The sequence below is a fragment of the Sylvia atricapilla genome, chromosome 15 (genome assembly GCF_009819655.1).
Source record: "Sylvia atricapilla isolate bSylAtr1 chromosome 15, bSylAtr1.pri, whole genome shotgun sequence".
Lineage (NCBI taxonomy): Eukaryota > Metazoa > Chordata > Aves > Passeriformes > Sylviidae > Sylvia > Sylvia atricapilla.
In genome coordinates, this window is record NC_089154.1 from 11,846,705 (window position 1) to 11,857,083 (window position 10,379).

A 10,379-nucleotide genomic window follows, 5' to 3' on the forward strand; every position below is an offset into this window, starting at 1 on the left:
CCCTACCCCATCTGTAAACATCAAGTCAATTGGCAGCTAGCACATTTCCCAGTCAGCAAGCAGTATTGTGAATTTTATCTTCTCTTGCAGAAATCAATTCGTCTTCGTTGCAGCAGATGAAATTTCTTGTAACACCTCTGCAGGTAACAATCATTGATACTTCTTGATGCATCCATCCAGGTCTCAATATCCTTTTTCACATGCTGCATTTAATCGTAAGACAAAGCACAGGAAAGTCCGTAGTATAAATCCTGGGGATAGTTTAATGAATTTATAGCTTCAGCCTCCAGGTTCTGCCATATAAAAAGCCATTAGGTTATTTTGCTGACTTTGGTGTTTTGTTTCCAGTTTAAGTATGGTATGGCCTAGTGTGTGTAAGGATATGTTAAACCTTCTGATAAAAGCTTCAGGATTGTGACTTTCAAAAGTCAAACCAAACAGAACCGATGAGAAAGAGCCCAGGCTTAGATGTGTGTAGGACATTTTGTAAGTGCTGTGGATGTAACAGTTTTCTTTTCAAACTCGTTGGGGGCAAATGATGCCCACAAGGGTGTCGCAGACCCTAAAGCACTCACAAAGTCTATCCTATGGATGAGATAGTGGGAGAGAGGGTCTGTGCCTTCAGAGGATCGCTCTCTAGTAAGTAAAAAGTCTCGATGCACTATCATGTTGTAAGCCGTGGGTTACAGAAGAATGAACAATGTTTTTAAAAGGTTTATTTCTATTTTATAAGTATATTGAATATGTCAAGAGGTTTTCTCTCTTTTAAGCAATAGAGTTGGCACAAGCTTAGTCTTAATTCAGGTAAGGATGGTGTTATGTTACTACATAAGGAATCAAAAGGCAAAAATAAATAGTAACCGTGCGGGGACTTACTCTGCCAATAATGTTGTGCAAAAATCAAGTTCATAGAAGCTTCTCATATTGAAGGATGAAAGGGTATATAGTCTGAAATCAAATGTTGGTATTAAGAAGTGTTTGCTGATAGAGTTTTATATTAGCAGAAATAAAAGAATGGTGACGAGATTTCTGTTTATGCCATGATGACCTGCATAGAAACAAATAGAGAACATTTATTAATGGAAAAGGTGATCATAGCTAAACCCAAAATATGCTAAAAGTGTGGTAATCTCTATTCTAGCTGTAGCATTTTTGGTGGTAATCTGAAAAGTTCCATGGTAGTAAAACCTGATTCAACATAGATTTTTCCAAGTCCTATAAATTATGAAGTAAATACATTTTGAAAAGCCAACATTTGCCACATTCTTCATATCACTCAACTTAGATTTTGGCTTTGGTTATTTCACTTAAGCTTCCTGCTCGGCTCTTCACTGAAGTGAGCTGTAGTAGGGAGGCTGCTAATTTGTAAATCTAAGCTTTGCTGAGTAAGAATAAATGTATTTATTTTAGCAATTTTTAAACTTGGAATTATTGAGTTAGATGTGGGGTCTGTGGGTCCAGTTTTGCAAAGTAAACCCTTCTAAGCAATAATTCTTGTTCTAGTGAAGAATTTTTTCTCTCTCAATTCAGTCACAATTTAAGTGCCCAAGACTTTATTACCGATATTCCATATATCACTTCTTTAGAATTCCAACCAAAAAAATGTTATTTCTCTAAAATATAAATGTCACTTTTCAGTGATTTCAGTGAACTTTGCACAAAAGGAAATGGATCTCTGTGTGTATTTATTAAAACTTTTCAGTTTACCAGTCGATTACCTCTGTTGGAATGATTCAACAATAAGGTATTTTTACTAGGCATGGTTTTGAGCATATGATAAACACATCCATCACAGGTGACTGCAGGTGCCTTTTTTTGCACTAAATATGAAGGAGAAAGCTGATGAAAACCTGTACCTGCTATTTCTTATATACCTAAGTTTCAGTAATAGAATTTAAATGACTTTTGGCTTCATAAAAACATAATTCTCTGGCCTGTATTCCTGTGAGTCAAATTCCTAAAGTTGGATTTGGTCTTTTGGATTTGTAAGTTGACTTCCAACTATTTTATTATCTCATGTTTTATGTTTTAATACATGGAGCAAACATAGAGATACTTTGAGAACCAAAACTAACCTTCCTGTGGTTTTTCAGATGCATGCAAAACACCTGCAGTATGATTTTATAGTGCTCTTTTAGTGCTCCTAAGCTCAATGACAGTAATTCTACTGTGTTTGTAAAGTTGCTATCAAGTGAAGATACTTATAAACATGCTCAATGTTTGAAATGTGAGTATACGTACGTTTGTATTGCTTCCCTGTAAAGGATGTGTGTGTTTGTGGATTACAAATAGTAGTATTTAAGAAGTAAAGCTTTAGTTGGAACTCAATCATCAACTGGAAATGGGAGGTCTTGGGTGGTTCTGCTGGTAATTTTCACTCTTTTCTTCTCAATCCTTCATCGTTCCTGCCAGAGGATGCTTATCCTTCAGCCACATGGTATCTCTTTTTTATTTGGGAATAAAGTAGTCTTGAGTAGATAAATGTGTTAATGAGCGATTTGTGTCCATAAACACATTTTTATTTGTGTATTTCTGTCTGTTCTTGAATGCACACTGTAATGGGAAACCTCCTCAGATACCTGACAGAGGGATCCTTCCACGGGAAATTTAAAAGCATTTCACTCTTGATTGCATCCAGTGCATTCTGAGGCTAAAAATAATTACTGTTCAGAAGAGAAGTTCTGCACTTCTGGGATAGATCTTCTCTGGCAGACATGATTAAAGGGTTTGTAGCAGATCTGAACTAGAGCAGAGACAGGGAAACTATCCAAAACCTCCCCTTGGTTTGATGATGGAATTTTAATAAGGATCTCTGAGGACTTCCTCTAGCAAATTCCTGACGATAGTTGCACTAGGGGAGAATTAATCCTGAGGATCTTGTCTGATGGGGGCAATGGGCATCTGGCCTGTCACTCTCTGGATAAACCACAATGAGACCCAGAATAAACCTGTGGTTTATTTGTGTGTTGGTTGCAGAACATTGTTCATTTTGCAGCTTTATCATTCTTAGTGAATTTTTCAAGTCAGCACTCCATTTTTTTTTTCTCTTTTTGATTTTGTAACATCAAAATTCATAGTTTGTAAAGAAAAAGCATTTTTAGTGTCTTTTGCAAGTGCATTCTCAGATGTACCTGCAAATGACATTTTATATTTTTTGTGTAAAAATGGGGACAGGTTTATTATTTGATATTTATATTATCTCTCTCTCTTCTTCCAGTTTTTAACTGTTATTCAGCCTTTATGTAGAAGCAAAAAAATCCAGTGCTGATGCATGCTTGGTATTATTTTTCTCCCAAGTGTATTTGCAGTTTATGATTTTGAAATAACAGAGAGAAAGGCAAGGGTATATATAAAGCTGAATTTGGAATGAAGTATGCTGGAAGTGGATATAACATCTGTCCAATTGTGACTGTATTTATTTGCATTTTTGAGCAGAATCAGTCCCAGGAGGAAGGATTCTGTGTGTGTGTGTGCGTGTGTGTCTGCATGCAAGCAAAAGAAATGCTTTATAAAGCTTTAGAAGTTGACAGTCTTAAATTAAGTTATTGACCTCCATTTGGAGAAAGATACAGTCTCCAAAATAGATTAAACATTTTGAAAGGTTTAACTTCATAACTCCAGGAGAGGTGTTGAATAAAAGCAAGCAGCTTCAATAAGCAAACCGTGGGGTTTGTGCCATTGAAATATTTGAAGAGAATATTGGCCATTTTTAACAAATGCAATTGCTCCAGTCACTGCAATTTTCCTGTATACTATCATTAGCCTGTCAGCACGAACACTGCCACAAATTTAATTCATTGAACAATAGCAAATATGAAGATACTTATTTAAAACAAATTAATATTTGATGAAGTGCTTAGAATGGCTGCAGTGCCTGTTGTGGCAAACCTACCTCTGCCAGGGTAGGTACATAAATAAATTGCAGCTGGTCATGTGAGCTTGCATACATTGACCTGTTCATGTGTCTGGTGGGAGATATTGATTAGATCATACTCTTACAAAGGAATTTGAGAGTCCAGTAGGAACTCTTTGGAAGAATGCAGCTTCAGAGGTGATTCCTTCAGCCTGTTAGAATTGCTGTGTGATGACATATGCTCAGTTGAGAGAGGTTCTTCCCTTTTACTGTTGCTGCCAATGGTTTTGACTTCATTTCATGAAGCAGTTTGGGAAAATAACCCTTTTCTATGAGATGCTTTTATTATTATGCTGTGCTCTTCTGCTAATCAAATAAAAAATGAAGATGAAGGAGCAGCTGTATGGTCTTTGTGCTAGTATTTATTTAAGGCTGTGCTGCTGTTCCCTGTGAAAAATAGCAGATACTGAAATTTTTGCTCTGGAAAGACTAGGAAATGTTGCACTAATGCACAAAATTAAACTTCTTCTATAAATTCAAGTGTCTTTTATGTTGGCAGTTTAAACTTGCATTTACTGCTGCTATAAATAGTTGCTTGTACGGAATTCCATTTGCTCCAGCTTTTACTGCTCTGGGTAGTTGCGTGCTGAAGGTGTTCAGCTACTGGACCAGTTGATAAAAATCAGTAAACACTTTGATTATGCTCTGTCCTCCTTTGGTGAGGTTTGATTAATCCCTTTGTGTCAGGCAGTGGCTGTCACTGTCAGTGTCAGTGTGACAGCTCGCCCGCCCGGCGCTCGCGGTTCTGGGTCAGTCCGCATGGCTGCTCAGACGTGGCAACACGACAAGATTAGGGGGAGCTGAGGTCCTGTGATTTGTAAATGGAGGATTTGCAATGTGAAGCTCCTCTGATAGCAGGAATAGTGAATAATCTGTGTTTGTCCTCAACAAGTGCCGATAGGCATGTGTGCATCTCCTGTGCTGGTTTGTTTTTGTTATTTTTTTCTTTTTTTAATGAAGCAATTAGGTTGGTTTTTCTCTGGTAGGCTAAAAATAGAGCACATGAAAGATGGTTTGAGTGTTTGTGTGTATGGATGCGTGTATACAAGTCCATTAAATGAGCAAGGATTCAGTTTTAATAGCTTGAGATTGCCATATTTCAAATAAACATAAAACAACGCTACAGTTGCAGAACTTTATACATGATCATGAAAGACTGCTTTAAAATTTAATAAATAAAGTACCCAGTATGTTTATTATTGAACTAAGTAAGAATTCTCCAAGCTTTATTGCCCCTAAATATAACAGCAATAGTAATAACAAAATGCTTTACAGACCTAAGAAATGTTTTCTTTTCATTGGAATAGAGCTGGGTTCAGGTGTCTCCTGATGGCAAGCCTCAGATTCCCCAGCGGCTTTTTTTAAGGAAGTCTGTGTAAAATCTTAGTTTCTTGGGTAGAAGCTACAAAGAAAGGTGCTGCATCGAATTCTTTTGGACTTTTGACTAGGCATCAGCTTCAATTCCCACCCTGTTGTGAATCCAGACAGCAAGACAGAAACTGAATGAGAGCTTTTGAGCTGAGATCTGTGCCTAGGATTGCTCCAGTTCGCAGTTATCCAGCATCAGCTCAGGGGAAAGTCACCTGTACTGCTGTTTGTTACCCTTCTATGTTTCTGCAAATTAAACAGTATCAATCACATTTATTTAAATGTTTTAGAAGGTGGCAGCTCAGCTTTGGCTGGCTGCAAACATCTCACAAATTTTAAAAAAAGATACACGCCAGCAAACAGAAGCAAAATTAAAACCACATCTGAGCATCAGTGAAACTCCTGCAAAACATGCCTGTCAATTAGCAAGGAAATTAACTGGCCAAACTGAGATGTGACATACATAAATAAACAGCTAAGAATCAAAAATTCATCTCTACAGAAAAGTCTGCATAGGCTTCTCTACTGTCTCCTTTCTCCAGCTTGCAGGAAAAAGTAAACAGTGGTTTTAATATTTCATCAACGACATATTTATGAACATCCTTTCACGGAAACCTTTCATTATTGCCCTCTACCCATGGTAGACCCTGGTCAAGTTTCTTATCTCTGAGAAAACCGAGGAATGTGTTAGTGCTGTAGTGATAGGAAATCCCTTATGGCTCTGCAGGCACACAGGAGTTCAGCCCTGCAGTGCACCTTGAAGTTTCACTCTTTATTGTGCTGCCTGTCACTTCCCAATTCTTTCTCTGCTCCACATCACAAATCTGTAGCACGTTATAGGTCATGGAAGAGGAAGATGCTATGAATAAAGTATGTGATGGTCCTCCCTTGTAGAGTGACCTCAGGGTTTGATAGCGTGCATTCAAAACTTGCCAAGGAGAGTTTTAGCATTCTTAACCTCTCCAATCAAGGAAAATGCCTGGAAATTGTTTTCATCAGCAGATTTCAATTTCCTTGATCTTAAGTAAAACTTCAGAGACGTCTTTGTCCATTGTCTTCTGAGGTAGAGAGAGACCTGTTTGGTGATTGAGGTGATGAAAACACCTGAAGTCTCTTAGTGTTGATATCTAAAATGAAGTTAATTATTTGGTTGCACACTCTTGGAACACCACAAGCAGACACCATCCAACCACAGTGGAATGAATTTCAGGTTAAAGGGCTACTCCTGCTGCACAGGTTTGTCCCTCTGAGCCTAAAATTCTGCTCAGCTGTGTGGTGTGTGACTGGTGTGCACAGGGAGCAGCTGTGTCATCTCTCTTGGGATCGTCATAGTTCTGTGACCAAGAGGAAGAGCACCAAGTTAGTTATTGGAATAATTTGTATTTCTGTGGTATTAAGGCCAGGCAACCCTTGCTTGCCTTGTATTCCTTCCAGAAGCAATTTTATCACTTGATTGTTCACTTGCAAGGTGAGGAGTGGATGAGACTTGGGAAAAGTTAGAAAAATGAGCTTCCCAGTGGTACACGGGCTTTGCTTGTAAAATGGCTGGGGTCAGAGTTGGATTGATCTGAAACAGTGACCAGGTTTTAACTTCTCTCTTTATACTTCTCCAAGCAGGCTTATGATTTTCTGTAGTTCCTCCAGTGATATGTAGACTTAAAAAAATGGGGGCAGGTGATAATGATAAGTAAAATTTGTGTATGAAGTTCTTTAAAATTCTCCTTCTATACTTATCAAATCACTTGAGGAAAATGTGTTAACTTGGTTCGTATTTTATGTGGTGAGATTTCCTTATTAATTCTGTCTGTTATTAAGCCCTATAGTGTGTATGTTATTTAGGAGCTTCTAAATGTCTCCCCTGTTGGAGCTCCACTGTCTGTCCCAGATGTGTGTGGAAATACAGCCATACTACTAAAGGATTTAAAATCCTGGAATGGAAATTACGATTAGAGAGGCACAGCATTCCCCAATTTTTAGAGACTTCAACAACACCTACTACTGATAGCTTAGAAAGATACTCCCTTTCAAAGGCCCTGATAAAACAAATCCCACCATTTTAATTTTATAATTTTTTTTAACTTGATCAGTGAACAACAAATTTTTTGTCCTTCAGTGTAGTATTTGAGCATTTCTACACCCTTAGTTGAAAATGCTTGAAGAGATTGAGGCATAACATAAGTAAAGAACTTACCATGCATTGGTGGTTGCTTGTGGCTACATTTACAGAAGTTAGCACAGCTACACTGGGATTTAACACTCACTTGTTTCCCAGGAAGTTGTTAGTCCAGCTGTTTAAGAACCCAACATCAGTATGATAACAAAATGCTAGCAAACATTTTTGTTTTCCACCCATGATATCCTGAATGCTTGTCCCAGATACAGTGGAAAATAGAGGAAAACACCTTGTTCTAGTTAGTGATGCATCAAAATTGTTCATCAGCTGTGTTCTGAGACAAGAATTTGTTCATGTTGCTTTGGATACATTGTTTTATCATCCTGTAAAATACACAGAGAATCGCATTGACTATGAATTTATCAAAACCTTACTATTGGCACATCCTACATTTTAGTAAGTTGTTTACCTGGAAGGGTAATCTGCAGTGTAAATGATCCCAAAGCATTTTTAAATGCCTCTAATTGTAACGGGAAGTAAGCACGCTGGCATAACAGTGAGTAAATGAAGCAGTGTGTGTGGGACTGAAGCAGCTTACTGATTTGCAGTGTGACAATACAGTTTAAATCCTTCTTCCTATTTTCAGCCTGGAAATCAGAATCTATTCTGCTAACCTTCTGAGCTTTTAAATTTGGTGTCATGCAAGGGCGTGTTTAAAAATTAGCATTTAAAAAGAAACCCACTTGCTTTAAGTTTAAGCTGACACTGTTCCTTTCCTCTGTGGAAATGAAATTTATTAATCATAATAAAACCATCATATTCTGAAGGTAGAGGTCACCCTGAGGAGAAGAAAAAAAAAAAAAAAAGTCTATTCATCACAGAGGAATTTCAATGCTTTTTTTTTTTTTTTTTTTTTTTTTTCCCAGATAATATCTGAGCATGTGTTCTTTCCCCTTTGGAAATATTTTCATCCATGTTTGTGCTTACATATGTCAAGTATATTCAGGAGCATGCGAAAATGAAAATTGTGCAGTTGAATTTTATATATTTTCTTTTACAGAAGATTTGGAAGAATCCCTTTTACATTTTATTTTGCGTTTACATTGCACACATTTGTTTAAGTGGAATTTCAATATCCTGTAAAAGAAAAACAAGTGTTTGTTCTTTTAACAAGAATATAAGCATCACTAATTCTGCAATAAAATTTCTATGTTAATACCACAGTAAAAGCTTTAGCATTATCATAATATAAATATAAACCATTCTTTCTAAGGAGCAAGGATTAACTTGGGTCACAATTCTAACATTAGGACTTCTTCAAAACTCTTTTGTTTTAAGAAAGAGACAGAGTTTACATAGAAGGATGAAAAAAAAAAAGGCAATATAAAACACTGACAATAAGTGATTACTGCTTTGGAAAAAGGGTAATAAAAATGCACTCGGAAGTCAATACTGGGTTGAAACAGTCATATTTTCATCCTTTGAAATTGCTTAATGTGTGTGTTTATCCATATTTTCCCCTCAGTTGTCAAGATTTCTGTTGAATATTGATAGAATAATATTATTAGCTACATGGTGTATCGCATCAGTGTTGTAAACTTGCCAGTTACTTCAGTAGTTGGCCTTAAATATAATAATAATTTAATACAGGCTGAGTCCTGGGGATTCAGGCTTGAGCCTTCCTTATAAGAGGCCCTTGCATTTGGGCCACTTAAAGCCATCCTAGGTGACCTGTTGGGCTTTCTTTTGTGAGGCAGTGGGACACAGCCAAGGATCCAGCAGGAATGGGATGTAGGATGGAGGCAAAATGCAGCCCTACCACTGGACCAAAATTAATGTGTTTTTTTACAGCTGTAGATTTACAGCCTTTGCTCAGTATTGCAGGGATACCAGATAAGCAGGAAAAAAAGGAAAAAGAAAAGGAAATATATCTATTCCCATTGCTTTAAAAGTAATAATCATGGCATTAAAGCATGTAAAATAATAGTACATGCAATTCCTCTTGCATAAAAGATATGAGGGAAACATGTCTGCCTTTAAACTAATTGCTTTCCATTCCTAGCAGTTTTCCTACTGTTGGAATGAAATTTGGCTGGAAAGAATTAAAATTATAATGATATTCAAAATGGATTCTCACACTTTAAAAAGTGGCATAGACCATTAATGTCTTCTTCCCTTCAGTGTAGGTGAACAAGACACAAGGGACTCTCTTGTGGTTCCATCAAAGCTGAGTATTTCAAATCCCCAAATCATGTTTGCATCCTGATGTGGAGGGTTGCCAAGGCTGAGGTTTGTGGAAGTTCTGCACAGGGAAGAGGCTGCAGAGTGTGGCATCTGTGTCAAACCTGCTCAGAGAACTCTCAAACTCCCTTTCCAGCTCCGAGAACCACCAAGTCCTTCACCCAGCATAGACTGATCTGAGCTACTTCCCTTCCCTTGCTTTTCCAATGGGAATTGTCCATTCCATTTGCTGGTAATTTCTAAAGATAGGTGCTCTTGGATACCAACTATTTAAGTAGGATTGATACATGGATTTAATCCCTTTCTCATCAATACTTGGGAAGCAAAAGAGGAACTAATGTGTTTTATACAAGCCTTTTTACACATATTTCCCTGAGCTTCAGACCAGGTCTTTGGGAAAGCAATCACCTAACACCCTGCTACCCTAGAATTTCATGTTTAACCTGTGATAGCAATGAAGACTTCTCTACCCAAATCTAAAGCAAACACAGCTGTGGGGTGAGATACAGAGCCCACACTCATGAACTTGGGGTGCTAAAATAAATGAATTCATTTTTAATGTATTATCTCTTCAGAGGAATTTGGATTTACTAAGCAAACAGGACACTACAACTGAAGGCATTCAGCTATGATGGTTACACTTTGAAGTGAAACACCAAGGCTTTAGAATGCTTTATAAGAACTTAGATACACTTATATTTGCTCAAAATGCTGCACTCCTGCTGGGGGAAAAAATGTCTGGTT

The 10,379-nt window shown here is 37.4% G+C and overlaps 1 protein-coding gene across 20 annotated transcripts in view; it reads left to right on the forward strand.

The window, feature by feature from the left end:
* The window catches only part of RBFOX1 (RNA binding fox-1 homolog 1), a 773,912-nt gene that overhangs the window by 758,762 nt on the left and 4,771 nt on the right, over positions 1 to 10,379 (forward strand). For 9 of the 20 annotated variants that reach the window (XM_066330222.1, XM_066330221.1, XM_066330218.1 and 6 more), the window contains one exon: positions 91 to 143. The exons of the other annotated variants lie outside the window; for them this stretch is intronic. In XM_066330222.1, the coding sequence (XP_066186319.1) occupies positions 91 to 143 (53 nt within the window). The remainder of the gene's footprint in view (positions 1 to 90; positions 144 to 10,379) is intronic. 20 annotated transcript variants of the gene reach the window in all.